The sequence below is a fragment of the Mesoplodon mirus genome, assembly GCF_964341445.2.
Source record: "Mesoplodon mirus genome assembly, chromosome: 5".
Classification (NCBI taxonomy): Eukaryota; Metazoa; Chordata; class Mammalia; order Artiodactyla; family Ziphiidae; genus Mesoplodon; species Mesoplodon mirus.
The window spans coordinates 46311238-46326744 of NC_138980.1; the positions used below are offsets into that span (position 1 = coordinate 46311238).

Below are 15507 nucleotides of genomic sequence, written 5' to 3' on the forward strand. Positions count from 1 at the left end.
TCTCTGAAGGATATGGACTTTAAAAAGTGCCATCGTTGGGCCTCCCTGGTGGCGCAGCGGTTGAGAGTCCGCCTGCCGATGCAGGGGATACGGGTTCGTGCCCCGGTCTGGGAGGATCCCATATGCCGCGGAGCGGCTGGGCCCGTGAGCCATGGCCGCTGGGCCTGCGCATCCGGAGCCTGTGCTCCGCAACGGGGGAGGCCACAACAGTGAGAGGCCCGCATACCGCAAAAAAAAAAAAAAAAAAAAAAAAAAAAAAAAGTGCCATCGTTAAACTAAAGAAATGGGCAATTCCTTAATATCAAAAAGTGAGCAGCAGCATACTTTTTTTTTTTTTTTTTAAATTTTGGCCATGTGGTGCGGCATGCAGGATCTTAGCATGTGGGAACTTAGTTCCCAGACCAGGGATCGAACCCGTGCTCTCTGCATTGGGAGCACGGAGTCGTAACCACTGGAACACCAGGGAAGTCCCAGTAGCAGTATGAGCAAAACAAAAAAAATGTAAAAGTCATACAGCTTGAATTTTCACAAGCACGACTGAGTATGATTTTCAGTGTCTGTAGCTCTGTCAAGTCATCTCTTAGAAGTTATGAAATGTCTCTGACAGTGTATTCCACACATCCCGGTGAGGGTGCTGAGGACAGAGCTGGAGCCTGGCTGGGCTACTTACTGCAGGATCTCTGAAGTCCAGAAGAAACCGAGAGGGGTTTAGAGGGGTAGTGCCAGCTTTGACACTTAAGTGTCAAAGACCCTGAGCAAGTCATGAATTCCAAGCCTCAGTTTTCTTATCTTTTAAGCGGGAGTTTAAAAAAAAACTTCCTCACAGGTATGAGGGGGCATTTGAAATGATAATACAAATATAGTTATTAAATATATAATATAAACATGCTATATACTTGTTATCATTATGTAACAGTGGATAACAAAATGTAACATTTCTTTAGAGCACCCGGCACCGGACTGAGTTATTTGCATACGTTATCTCACGTATTTGAACTTGAGCCCAGTATCTTGTTTGGCGCTTAGTTGTAATTTTCATTCCAACATGGTTTTCCCGTATTCGTTTTCGAGCTCAAGGCCAGAGAAGTTAGGAAAGAGCGTAGGTTGGCACAGCACCCCCATGGCAGATCCGGGATTGGAGGTGTGCCCTGCGCTGTTAGATCCGGCTCCCTCCTGCCGGCCTCCAGGGCACAGGCCCTTCTCCAGCCTGGTTGCGCTTGGGCCTCAGGTCTTTCCGTAGTGCACAGCTCCGCCCCTTCGAACTCCACAGGATTCCACCTCCAGGCCGTCTCCTCTGAGCCAATCACCGTGGTCTCGGGATAACGGGAGGCGGGAACAGGGCGGGGCTCTCACGAAATTGGCACCACCTTTAGCCACTGGCATAAGGACACTCCGAGATGGGCAGCGGGGCCACCCAACAGGCGTGAAGCCAGGGTCCAGAGCGAGCCAATGCGGTCGGGAGGCGGGGCTCAGTTGTGTGTAGACGGAGCCAGGGGGATTGTCGCCGCTTTCGCGGCCTCTGACGCGTAGAGCAGCTCCCTGAGTCTTCGGGTGCAGCGTCGCTACTGCCATGAGCTACACAGGTGGGCCCGGCAGGGTGGTGTGGGGTCGGGTCCGGGTGGGGAGGGACAGGGATGTGCCAGAGCCGCTCCGGGCTCGTCCGTGCCTCCCCCGGGGCTTGGACACTGCCCTCTCTGCGGTCACAAAATGGCGCCGCAGGCCCGTCGCCTCAGTTTCGCGCCCCTCACGCCTAGGCGTCTCAGTTCTCTGTGTTGGCAACCTTGGATCCCGGCTCTCGGCCGCCAGAAGTCTTGGCTTCTGTCGTCTGTGTCCGTGGGCCTTGGCCTCGGCGCCTGAGTTCTCTCTTGCGTTCCTGGCCCAGCCCCCTGGATCCTCGACGCCTCAGGTCGCCCTTTCTCAGGCCTCGGCCCTTCAGGTCAGTCCGCTGACTCGGCTGCCGGTCGCCATTGCCATACTGTTCCCCGCGCAGTTTCCGTGCAGATGCCGCAGTTGCCCGCACCATCCCCCGCTTTTATCTGCTTCAGGCTGGGAGAGGCGCCAGGCCCGGGGCGGGGGGTGATGAGTAAATCAATATATGAAGGCTTTGGGCTGAGTGGGAATCTCGCGTCCTTAGGGACTGAGCCTGAGCCTTGTGGGGAATGGCTAGCTTCCACGTTAACTCATTCCACACCTGTCAAATTCATCGTGTCGGGGTTGAATAGACACTGGAATACTGACAAGAGCTCCTCAAGCGTTTTATAGAGAAGGGCAGACCATAATTGGCAAACAGACAAACATAGTATATATCGTGGGGTGGTCACTACCTTGAGGGGGTCGCTGTATTACATGGGGCGGTTGGGGACCTCTGAAGAGGTGACATTTGAGCAGAGACCTGAATGGAATGAGGGAGTTAAGGATACCTGAATGGAATGAGGGAGTAAAGGGTATCAGGGGGCCTTCGACATAAAGACGCAGTGGCAGGAACTGCCTGACTTGTTAAAAGATCAGCCAAGGAGATCAGTGGGCCTTGAGCTAAGGGGAGAGGGAGGATGATGAGATTAGAGAAGGGGCCATAGGATATGCTTGGGTGATTGCAGATCATCCCAGGACGAATTCAAAGGCTGTCTGAGTTTGCCTTGGGAATAACTGATGAGGCTTCTCAGCCAAGAGCCTCCCTTGTAATGGGGGTATTGCAGGCGTGAGCGTGTGTGGTTGCTGGGTAACCTGCATTCTACTTGGAATGTTTTTAGGACTGAGGATGGAACCTGAGTCTCTGGGGCTGCTCTATAGGCTGCTTTATGTTGGCCTAGACAAGAAGGTAGTGTTAGCCCTCCAGGTCAGGAGCTTGGCAAGAACTCCAGTTTTTAAAGCAACCATCCCTTAGCCCAGCGGTTCCCAACCGGGGGCAGTTTTGCCCTCCAGGGGACACTGGCAGTGTTTGGAGACATTTTTGGTTTTCACTTCTTGGGATGGGAGTGCCACTAGTGCATGTAGTGGACAGAGAACAGGAATGCTGCTAAACATCCTACGGTGCACAGGATGGCCCCACCGGAAAGAATTGTCTGGCCCCAAACATCAGTAGTGCCAAGGTTGAGCGGCCTTGCCCTAGCCTTTGTGTACCCTTCCTGGTTCAAGAGGAAAGTCAGTCGGGTTGTTACTGACGTATCTGGAATTGAGATGTGATCCTTTTCACCAAATCTTCCTGAGAACTGGAAGACAGTTCTGTGGTTATCAGGGGCAGGATTGCTGAAGAAACCAGGGGTAAATGGTGGGGGGCTGTGGGGTAGCTTAATAATGGACCATTTGTTTTTTTAAACTGAGTTTAGAGAGGTCACAAATGGCCAATTCTGAATTTCAACTCCACATCTTATAGGCTGTAATTCTGGGTTTGAGTGGGCACTGAGGTAGCCAAGGTAATGAGGTAATGATTAGTTTTTCCTTGATTTTGATCAACTGAAAAGCACAGTAGCTTTATAATGTGAGTCTTTCCCTTTTAAGAAGCAGACCACCAAAGTCAGAGGCATGTAGGGACTTCCCTGGTGGTCCATTGGTTAAGACTCCATGCTTGCACTGCAGGGGGCACGGGTTCAATCCCTGGTTAGGGAACGAAGACCCTACATGCTGTTCGGTGCAGCCAAAAATAAATAAAGTCAGAGGCATTTTATATCACATTTCAGACAACTGTTTGCCTGTAAGGAGAAATTCTGGAGGCCTTGAAACAAATGTTACCATTATTAGTAAGCATAGAAGGTGATTAAAATAATTTATCTTTTTGATAACTTGTCCATTTTTTGAACCTAGTTTCTTTATGTGTACTTGAGAAAGAATGTTCCATTTCTAGCACTGAGGGGGGGAGATGGGAGCAGTGGAAAAACAGGACAAAAATCCAGAATCGGGTCTTCAAACAAAGGTCTGAAATGCTAGTAATCTTTTTATAGGAACATTTATTATCTCACATATTTTCTGTGTGTTAGGAATGCACAGGTGGTTTAGCTGGATGGTTCTGGCTTGGGATTTCTCATGAGGTTACATTTTGGATGTTAGTTGGGACTGTAATCATCTGAAGGCTTGACTCAGGCTGAAGGTGACTCAAACTCATGTGGCTGACAGGTTGGTGCTGGCTGTTGGTTCCTATACCATCTGGACCTCTCCGCAGGCTTACTAGAGGGTACTCACTCTATGCTGGCTAATTTCCCCCAGAGTGAATGATCTAAGAGAGAGCAAGGTGGAAGTCTCAGAAGTCACACTCAGTCATTTTTGCAATATCTTTTTGGTTACACTGGCTATCTCTATTAGTTTGGGAAGAGACAACATAATGTCTGGAGGCAAGAATCATTGGAGGCCATCTTGGAGGCTGGTTATCACCAGATGGTAAAGGTTGGGGGCAACCTCACCCAGTTCCAATTGCCCTCTAATTTTTGTCACTTAATATCATTTCTTCAAAGAATCCCCTTCTAAAAAAAGAAGGAAAAGAATAAAAATGAGAAGCTTTGTGTATTTTTGAACAAAAAAGGTGTCAGAGAGGCTGGCCAAGAGGGAGGGGCTGTGATACAGAGTTATAAATCCATGGTCTGACCTTTCACTTTATATGACCAAAAACTTGCTTATTTTATTTTTATTTTTTCACTCAGAGCTTATTTTATTTTTTTACTCAGAGCTTATCAAGCTGGTAAATTGAACTAAGAAGAGAACGATATCTCAGCCAGACAAGAATTTGTTCACAATTGGAGCATAACTGGCTAAGGAAAGTCCTGCCCTGGAGACAGTATTGTGGAAAAGAATATTAATGTGGGGAGGACAGAACTAGAGCAGTTTGCCGTTGAGCTCTGAAGGTTTGATGGATTGTCTTTCCTTTCTCCCAGGGAAGAATCAGGCCCCCCTCTCCCCTGAATGTACATAGATATTTTGCTCTGTGGCTTTCGTGTACTGGGTTCCAGTATGTATTTCTGTTAGCTTGTGGTAGGTTCCAGTTGCAGCTGCAGTACATACCAACCACATTACCTAAAGTCTGGAGCCATTTTGCCAGTGGCATTATTGCTGAACAGACAAGTTTCCAGAAGCTAGTTGAGCAAACAGTGGAAAAGGCCCGTGTAAGGTACTTTTTACCCTGTGAGCCTTCCCCACAGGTCAGCCATCTTTAGAATGCTTTCAGTGTTTCTTGTGTACAATTATTGATTATCAAGGGTTAAGATTTAAGTATCTCAGGAAGGTCTTGGGTCCCTGGAGGGAATCTATTCCAGTGTACCCTCTTTAATTAGGGAAGGTAAAAAATGTTGGATTTGTATACTTCTCTCACTGGCTCTTTCATTCCCCAATGCCCAGTCTCAGTTCTCTCCTCTGAGAAGTAAAGGTAAAGTGTGGGTCCACTGATCCTTATTTGAAACCCTCGGAGCTGGGTGTGTTTTGGAATTCTAGCTTGAGAGGACATTCCACAGCACCTGCACTGGGGTCTGGGGCAGCACCTTGTAATTAAATGAAGAAAGATAAAAAATGTCCTCACAGGTCAGTTTTGCCCCAAAATGAGTGTTGACACCACATTTGAGGAGAACACTTTTTGGAATTGCAGGGTAAGGGTCTTGGCCCTGTCCCTTTTGTTGGCTGTGGTGAGGATGAAATGAAATAATGCACATAAAGCTCTTAGCACCCTGCAGGGGAAACACTTGTTAAGTTGTCGGCTGCTGTTGCTGTCATCTTTGTTGCTATGGTCTTAAGAAATGAACATGATGTGTTGGTTTCTGCTGCGCTGTGAAGTGAATCAGCCATGCGCATACACACATCCCCTCCCTCTTGGACCTCCCTTCCCCTCCCCCCTCACTTTCTCCCAAACCATTTTGATTATGACTTACTGCCTTCAGCCTCTTCCTTGTCCAATATTGCCTGCATACCCGCCTTTTGACCTGAAGGGGCTGCTTTGATCATATCATTTCTTTGTTTAAAATTCCATTAATCGTTCATTGGTAATTCCAGAATCAAGTTCAAATTTAAAGGCATATGAGGTCTCCTCCATAGATTCCTCTTTTCCCCCTTCCACTGTGATCTCCCATTTTTGTTTTACTGAAATGCTTTGGTGAGCATGCGTCTTTAAAAATCTTAATTCACGGGCCTCCCTGGTGGCGCAGTGGTTGAGAGTCCGCCTGCCGATGCAGGGGATACGGGTTCGTGCCCCGGTCTGGGAGGATCCCATATGCCGCGGAGCAGCTGGGCCCGTGAGCCATGGCCGCTGGGCCTGCGCATCCGGAGCCTGTGCTCCGCAACGGGAGAGGCCACAACAGTGAGAGGCCCGCATACCGCAAAAAGAAAAAAAAAAAAAAAAAAAAAAAAAAAAAAAAATCTTAATTCACAGTTCTGATGCTGGAATATCCTACCTTCATCTCCCAGGTTTTCGCAGTTACAGTTGTCCTTTAGGGTTCAGAACAAATCTCACCTTCACCTTGAAGTCTTAATCTCTTATCCATGGAACTGTCCCTTTTCTGAAATCTCCTAGGCTTATGTTAACTTTTATTCATTTAGTGTTTTTCATTTATTGCTTTTATTGTATTTTTTCATGGTTGTATGTGATCTTTCCAGTTGTATTGATTAAATACATACAGATATATATATTTACGTAGATGTGTGTGTGGGGGGGTGTCCACACATACATATACTCCAAGGGCCATAGATCATCCTTGGCAGATATTGAAGTATTGGAATTGTTTTCTTTGCCTTCTGTGTGGTGGAATTAAAGTAATGGTAACAAGGTAGGGCTACTTTATTGCTGTAAGAGTACTTCTTCTCATTACATTCACAGCAGAATGTACCTTGTTTTATTCACTAATCATAAGATGAAGGTGTGTAAACTGACTTCTCTATCAGTTTGAAACTTTAGATAATGCCTCTATGTCCTAATTGTTTTAAATGTTTAAAGAAGACAAGCATATAATGTTGCTTAACATGAAAAATGTTATCAAGTGGAATACAGACTATTTGTTGTTAAAGAAAGTCAATTTTGGGGAATTTATTTAATTGAAAACAAAAATATAAGTATTTTGAAACCATTCTTTACCATGTGTTTCTTAACCATGATCTATGGAGTCAATTTTATTTAATTCTTGAGACCTTTAAAAAGACCTGTATAAAAAGACCTTGTTTTTTCCCTACTCTGAGTATACTAAAATTAAAGAAGTCGTGTTTAAGGACATTTTCCTCAGTGTAAAGAAAGTACTTGCTAAAGTAAAATTCTCTGTCACATTAAGTTGCAGATACATAGTTGATATACCTTTCGCCTTATGCACTGTGAATGTTAAATCCACATCCTAAATTTGAAATATTTGCGAGTCCTTCACGGGACTAGTTGTAAATGTTTTACATACTAGTCTTGAATAAACATTCAGTATTATACCAAAAAGGAAAAACGAAACTTAAAGAAATGAACATGAAAGAGTGTCAACAAATACATGGACGCCTGCCCAGGGAAAGGTACTCTGTGTGTGCTGCTGTTGTACATAAGCTACTGGGGGTGCTGGCTCGAAGTTTTGGGTCATGAGTCGGCGCTGATGGGAACAGGCAAATGTTGCCCCTTATGGTGCCTGTCATAATTTCAGTGCTAAGTGTAAATCATGTAAAGAATGTTTTAAATGTGTAGTTTTAAAGATAGTGTCAGGATTCATCATAATCTGTTATAATCAGCATTTGAGAGCAGTATTTTCTGGTAGAGGTTCAGATTTTCCTTACCTGGTACTAATTCATTTTAAGTTGAGAAATAGTATGAGAGTTGAGAAGATAAAAAATGATATGTATAACCTATAATACTTTTTCCATGTCAACATGCTAACCCCAACGCAATTGAAATTACAGTTACCTTTGAGAGGTAATTGTAATACACACATTTTTTTATGGGGAAACTAAATAATACAAAGCCGTTTCGGCTTCAGATTTGGGGGAATGGAAGAGGTATTATTTACCTTAACATTGTTCAAAACTAACCCCCCATTGTTTTTTGAATTGGAGCTCACCTTTCAGTGATTTGATATAAATATTTTCCTCATTCAACTGAATAATTTGGGTACCCATTTATCAAAACAGGATACTAGTTTGAAGGTTTAAAAGTGTTTATCCAATTCTTCTGGCATAGCAAGTTAAACATAGCCTGCCTTTCCATTGGTTAATATGTTCTGGAGGTGTGATTAAAGTGTTCAGAAGCTAGAGGTTTTGGTGGCTTTCCGGTGACAGGAGGGTCTGCCAGCCAGTCTCCACTGAAAGGTAGTCTTAGATCATTTTCATGCAACTTGTTTGGGGAAATTAACCACACTGTACCTCTGTTTAGGCTTTGTCCAGGGATCTGAAACCACTTTGCATTCTACATACTCAGAAACAAGTGCTCAACCCACCTGTGATTATGGTAAGTGTGGGCCCCTGGGAATTGGAGGGTGCATGCTCTGCCTTCTAGTGGAAGAGCAATCTGGTGTTTTATTTGCTGTCACACTGTCTTTTCCAAAGGCAAACTTGTGTGAAATGGTATGGTGGGCTCTTAGAATAGCCAGTGCTTCCCTTTGGGGAATTATGGGAAAGATGTCTGTTATTGAGCAAGCTGGAGTTCTTGGGGCTGTAAAAGATTTGTTCCTTTGACTCTGACATTTTGTTAGAAATACCTGTGGTCTGTGACAAAGATCTGGCTTCAGAAAATCCCCTTGAGGGTCTGGGAAGGAGAACGGCCAATCAAAGTCCAAAGGATTGGTCTGAGCAGAAACCAAGCCATTAACTTAGCCCCAGGGTAGTGCACGAGACTCCAGTGTGGGAGAGGCTGCCTGTCTGAATCTAGCAGGCCTTTAGAGACACAGTCAGGCCAGCAGGCTCCTCACACACAGGGTTGAGAGAAGGTTTCTCACTGATTTCTCAACTCTGGACAGACACACTAAATCTCTAATTCAGAAGTAGCCACCTGACAGGATCCATAGATGGTCTGTTGGTGTCCTTCAGCAGCCCAGAACTGCCAGTAAAGCTGTCCTTCTGTGATCTGTGACCCTAGTTGTCTGTCAAGAAGGAGCCCTCTTTAAAGGATTTTGCCTTGGTTACTGAGATGGGTTATTGGTTTTACTGCCAACGTCTAGGGAAAGACTAAGCCTACACAGTCACATTCCCTCAGGAGTCACTGATTAAGTGGACATAGGTAAGCTCCCTGAAGAATTAGCAGATAGTCTCGGGGCAGGGGCGGGGGAGATTTAAAATGTTCTGAAAGTTGGGCTTCCCTGGTGGCGCAGTGGTTAAGAATCCTCCTGCCAATGCAGGGGACACGGGTTCGTGCCCTGGTCCGGGAAGATCCCATGTGCCATGGAGCAGCTAAGCCTGTGCACCACGACTAGAGAAAGCCCGCGTGCAGTAACGAAGACCCCTGATGCAGCCAAAAATAAATAAATTAATTAATTTTAAAAAATACTTTAAAAAAAGTTCTGAAAATGAGTAAGGAGGTATCAAGGAGTTCATAAATAAGGAGAAACTTGGTTTGCATGGCTTCTCTGTCCTGCCCTCCCTGCCTCAACCCTTTTAATCAGACATAGTCCCACATTACACATCTTTTTTGAATTATTTTCCCTCAGGTTTATATATTCTGGGTACAGAGCATTTTATCAGATGTGCCATTTGCAAATATTTTCTCCCAGACTGGAGCTTATCTATTTATTCTCTTGACAGTGTCTTTCGAAGAATGCAAATTCTTCATTTTGATGAAGTCCAAGTCATCAATCAGTCTTTTCTTTGTTTTTGTTTGTTTGTTTAAGTCTTTTGGCCACACCACGCGGCATGTGGGATCTTAGTTCCCCCACCAGGGATTAAACCTGCGCCCCCTGCATTGGCAGCGCGGAGTCTTAACCACTGGACCTCCAGGGAAGTCCCAATTTTTCCTTTAATAGATCGTGATTTCTGGTGGTGTATCTATGAAATTTATGCTTAGCCCAAGGCCACAAAGATTTTCTTCTAAGTTTTCTTTTAGGTGTTTCATAGTCTTAGGTTTTGCTTTTATTTTGTGATCCATTTTGAGTTAATATTTCTACCAAGTGTGCAGTATAGGTCAAGATTCTTTTTTACCTTTGTTGAAAATTAATTGAACATATACGTGTGGGTCTGTATCTGGCCTCTAATTCAGTTCCATTGATCTTTGGGTCTGAATTTCCTATAGTACCTTGCTGTCTTGATCACTATAGTAAGTCCTGAAATTTGTAAATGTGAATCCTCTGGGTTTGTTCTTTTTCCAAAATTGACTTGGATATCATAGTTCCTTTACTTTTGCATATAAATTTTAGAATCAGTTTGTCAATTTCTATTAAAATTTCCTGCTGAGATTTTGAGTGGAATGGTCTTGAATCTATAGATTAGTTTGGGAGAATTGAAATCTTAGCAGTATTAAGACTTCCAGTACATGAACACAGTATGCCACTTCATTTGTTCAGGTCTTTGATTTCTTTCATTGGTGGTGTAGTTTTTTGTGTTATGGGGGGTTTTTGTTTGCTTGTTTGTTTGTTTGTTTTGTGGTACACGGGCCTCTCACTGTTGTGGCCTCTCCCATTGCGGAGCGCAGGCTCAGCGGCCATGGCTCACGGGCCCAGCCGCTCCGCGGCATGTGGGATCTTCCTGGACCGGGGCACGAACCCGTGTCCCCTGCGTCGGCAGGCGGACTCTCAATCACTGCGCCACCAGGGAAGCCCTGTTTTTTTTTTTTTTTTTTTTAAGTGATATGGTCACTTCATTTAGGAATTAAAGAGAAGCTGTACATTCTTTTTATATATATATATAAATTTATTTATTTTTATTTATTTATTTTTGGCTGTGTTGGGTCTTCGTTTCTGTGCGAGGGCTTTCTCTAGTTGCGGCGAGCGGGAGCCACTCTTCATCCTGGTGCATGGGCCTCTTACTGTCATGGCCTCTCTTGTTGCGGAGCTCAGGCTCAGTGGTTGTGGCTCACGGGCCCAGTTGCCCCGTGGCATGTGGGATCTTCCCAGACCAGGTTTCGAACCCATGTCCCCTTCATTGGCGGGCAGATTCTCAACCACTGCGCCACTAGGGAAGCCCCAGTGGTATAGTTTTTTAGACACAGATCTTGCCCACATTTTGTTAGATTTACAGCTAAGTATTTCACGTCTTTAGGGCTATGGTATATGATAGTTTTCAAAAATTCAGTTTCCAGTTGTTCATTGCTGGTATGTAAAGATCTGATTTTTGTATATTGACCTTGTAGTAAACCTTGCTAAGCTTACTTATTCACTAGTAACTCTTTTTGTAGATTTTTTGGAGTAGTTTTACATAGACAATCATATTGTGAAGCAATAGGAATATTTTTACTTTTCCTTCTGGCTCAGATTGCAAGAATAATATAACAGCATTTAAATAACATTTTGAAAAACAGTCAACCAAGATCCCACCATTTTATATTTAACTTTTGTCAGCATAGTTACTTCAGGTAGTTGAATAACTTACAGGTGGCTAGAATTGTGTCTACGGTTTTGTTTTGCTTACTGTTAGAAGCATTTCCTTGTGCAGCATAAGGCTTAGATTCTTTTTTGATGCCTATGTGATCTCACTGAGTAGGTTGGCAGTAATCTGTTCTGATTAACTATTACCTTGAAGTTGAATGTTAACATTGTTTTCTTTTTTTATTTTTAATTTATTTATTTTTGTCTGCGTTGGGTCTTCGTTGCTGCGCACAGGCTTTCTCTAGTTGCGGTGCACGGGCTTCTCACTGCAGTGGCTTCTCTTGTGTGGAGCGCGGGCTCTAGGTGTACGGGCTCAGTAGTTGTGGCACACGGGCTTAGTTGCTCTGCAGCATGTGGGATCTTCCCAGACCAAGGATCAAATCTGTGTCCCCTGCATTGGCAGGTGGATTCTTTTTTTCTTTTTTTTAATATCTTTATTGGAGTATAATTGCTCTACAATGGTGTATTCGTTTCTGCTTTATAACAAAGTCAATCTGTTACATATATACATATGTTCCCATATCTCTTCCCTCTTGCGTCTCCCTCCCTCCCACCCCCCCATCCCACCCCTCTAGGTGGTCGCAAAGCACCGAGCTGATCTCCCTGTGCTATGCGGCTGCTTCCCACTAGCTATCTATTTTATGTTTGGTAGTGTATATATGTCCATGCCACTCTCTCACTTTGTCACAGCTTACCCTTCCCCCTCCCCATATACTCAAGTCCATTCTCTAGTAGGTCTGTGTCTTTATTCCCATCTTGCCCCTAGGTTCTTCATGACCTTTTTTTTTCCTCTCTTAGATTCCATATATATGTGTTAGCATACGGTATTTGTTTTTCTCTTTCTGACTTACTTAACTCTGTATGACAGACTGTAGGCCCATCTGGCAGGCAGATTCTTAACCACTGCGCCACCAGGGAAGTCCCTACATTGTTGTCTACTTTTGCTCTTTATTGTTTACTACGACTGTCTCCTTTTCTTTACTCTCTCTCTTTTTTTGGTTGTTTCCTTTCTAAAATAAATTATATTCTTAAAATTCTCTTTTGTCAACTCTGGTCTCATCTCTGTGGATGGAAGTTAGTTCCGATGTTCTTTTGCAAGGGTCAGGTCTCAGGGAGTCGCCAAAGAACGTAGTGTAGACAAAGATTTTCACCCCTCCCCAAAAAGCGACCTGGTTGGGGAGCCCATCAGGGAGTCTAGGTTGCTCTGGGCATAGCAAGTAGCACATAGGGAGTGCTTGCCTGCCCCTGTCATAGAAGCCACCAACCTGTCCTTGTGTTCAGCGTTAATGCTCACTCCTGCTTCCTCTCGTTGTGCTTCTTTGCTCCGTTCTGGCAAGTCCTCAGTAGCGGAAGCCTGGGGTGGGGCAGGGACATCCTATTCTGGCCTCACAAGCATAACCCCCATGGGTCTGCATTTGCCTCCCAGTCCTGTCTCTTTTTGAATAGGTAGTGTCCACTGTCCTGGGCCATGTGGCCAGGCTCTTGTTAGCTGCTGGGACTAAGTGCATTATTCCTTGTATGGCTCTGCCAGCCTCTCTCCTTGCCTGTAAGAATGCCTCTTTCACCACTCACTCCTTACATGATGTCCAGCTGCTGTCCCTTGCTGCTCTAATTATTTAGTGTCTCCTTTAACACACAGTGCTCTGGGCCTGAGGAGTGCCCAGGACTGTCAGCCTCTGTTCCGTGTCCTCTGAGCATGATAATTGTTGAATAAAGAAATGAATGAGAAGCCCTTGCTTTGGTTTCCCCAGCTGAAGAGGATTTTTGCTTTGTGAGCTCTAGCATGCCCATGGTTCATTAAAGTAGTGTTCGTCTAAAGTTCCTTGCTGGTTTCCAGTGTCTCCCCATTCGCTTGTGCAGTGGATTGAGGAGGAACCTGAGTGTAGGATCTCAGCCTGCCCCCACCCCCCTTCATTCTGATTCATCTTCTCAGTGTATGCAGTCTTGCTTTCCTGTGGCTGGATTCTGTTGTTCATCACACTTCCGTCTCACTGAGGTTGGTCCCCTGCCCTGGGATGAGCATGACCTGTCTGTCTGCAGGGTAGACAGTGTGGAGTAGCAGGTAACTCTGAGGTCTCACCCAAGGCACTGGAAAAGTGGTCACCTGTTCTAATGGACTCCTTTGGGAAAGAAACATGTCTGCTTGACTCAGAGGTCCCTCTTGGCTTTGCACTTTGTCAGTTTTCAGTGGCTTTATGTTTCTGAAGGAATGAATTTTTCTTACATGCTGTAATAAAATCCAAAGCATATTTAGTTTATAATCCAGATTGTTTTCTCAACAGCTTTTCTCAAACTGGGAGTGGTGTTTTGTCCCCCTCTGCTTATGTGTTCCAGCACAGCACACTCACAATTCAAGTGTTTGGTGGTTCTCCCTGTTAAGACAGACGTTTAAGGGACTAGGGCAGTTTCTCTGCTCCATATGGCTTTGTCAGGTGATTTGATTGACACGATTTCAGAGTGGGTATGAGCTCTGTGCTGAGCTTCTTGTACAGCACAGAGTCAGTGTAAGGCACTGGAAACTGCTCTCCCCCTCCTCTGATTGGTGCTTAGCCAGGGGCAAGAGTAATCTTCCAATTCTGGCTTTTTTTTTTTTTTTTTGCGGTACGCGGGCCTCTCACCGCTGTGGCCTCTCCCGTTGCGGAGCACAGGCTCCAGATGCGCAGGCTCAGCGGCCATGGCTCACGGGCCCAGCCGCTCCGCGGCATGTGGGATCTTCCCGGACCGGGGCACGAACCCACGTCCCCTGCATCGGCAGGCGGACTCTCAACCACTGCGCCACCAGGGAAGCCCCCAATTCTGACTTTTTAAGGAAGGCATATAGGAGCCAAATTCCTTAGCTGAGAGTGTTAGGAATGGGAGGTTCCTTAAATAGCAGACGGTCAGAACCATGAAAGGTCAGGCACCAGGGCAGCAGGTGGCCTGGGTCATTTATGTAGTGCTGTCAAGCTCAAGGCTTCTCAATTAGGGGAGGTTCAGTCTCCTGTAACTGCTCAGGTTCTAGGAATCATTGTCTTTGTGCCTGAATTAAACTCTCACTGTATTGTAAGCAATTATAGGTGTAATTGCTCTTTTACTTTTTGTAGGATATGGAACTTGGAGCTCTGGGACAAACAGAGGCAAGTGTTACCCGTGATCATTCTCCTCTCCCTTGGGATTGAACTGGTTGAGTCTTTCTGCCACTGCCCAGCTTGTTTCGGGGTGGGGGTTGCCTTTGGGGGTCCCAGGTGCCCTGGAGCTGGCTACTCCTTCCCAGGAGGCTTTATTAGTATGAACTAGGGCCCACCCAGCCTTAGGTGGCTAAGATCCAGTCTTGTCTCTGTGACCGAAGGTGTCCTTGTCTCTGTGTTTGTCTGTCTCTCCTCGCCCCCTCCATCTTGTCTGTCTTTCTGTCTCCCTCATTGCAGGCTACGAGAACTATGGTTATGGCTATGGCTATGGCCAGGATAACACCACCAACTATGGGTATGGTATGGCCACTTCAAACTCTTGGGAAATGCCTAGCTCTGACACAAATGCAAACCCTAGTGCCATGAGTAGTGCCAGTGCTGATTCCGTTTTGTCCAGAATTAACCAACGCTTAGATATGGTGCCGCATTTGGAGACAGACATGATACAAGGAGGCGTGTACGGCTCAGGTGGAGAAAGGTGAGTGGGCACCTGCCTAGGGGCTGAGGCTCTGCAGGGTCACCTCCTGCCTATTGCCCCTTGGCGTCTCCCTCTTCTGAACTGCCTCTTATATCTGCTTTCCCCTTCTTTGCTCTGCTGTTGGGGGCTTCCCAGAGACTGCTTGGGGTCCAGTGCACTTCCCTTCTTTGGCCTGTGTCCCCTCCTCCCTCCCTCCTCCCCCATTGCCTGATGGTGAGCCTCTCTTCCAGCTTTTAGAGAGAGGAACAAGCCCAGACTGGGCTGGCTTCACTGTACCCTCCGAGTGGCTCTTCTCAGGAGCATTGTTAAATGGCTCTTCCCTCTGGAGACAGCCATTTGACATTCTTCAGATACTTTACATCCTGCGCTCTGTCAGGGCAGGACAGATTGGGTTGGGTGTGAAGGGTGGGATGAACCCTTG

General features: G+C 45.6%; 1 protein-coding gene across 2 annotated transcripts in view; it reads left to right on the top strand.

Moving 5' to 3' along the window:
- Positions 1–1461: 1461 nt before the first annotated feature.
- Positions 1462–15507, top strand: part of AKAP8L (A-kinase anchoring protein 8 like) — a 30579-nt gene continuing 16533 nt past the window's right edge. Inside the window, exons 1-5 of one of the 2 annotated variants that reach the window (XM_082620855.1) lie at positions 1462–1583; positions 8303–8377; positions 14525–14557; positions 14846–14903; positions 15006–15086. In XM_082620855.1, the coding sequence (XP_082476981.1) occupies positions 1571–1583; positions 8303–8377; positions 14525–14557; positions 14846–14903; positions 15006–15086 (260 nt within the window). In that variant the 5' untranslated portion in view covers positions 1462–1570. The remainder of the gene's footprint in view (positions 1584–8302; positions 8378–14524; positions 14558–14845; positions 14904–15005; positions 15087–15507) is intronic. The other variant, XM_082620856.1, reaches the window with a different exon arrangement.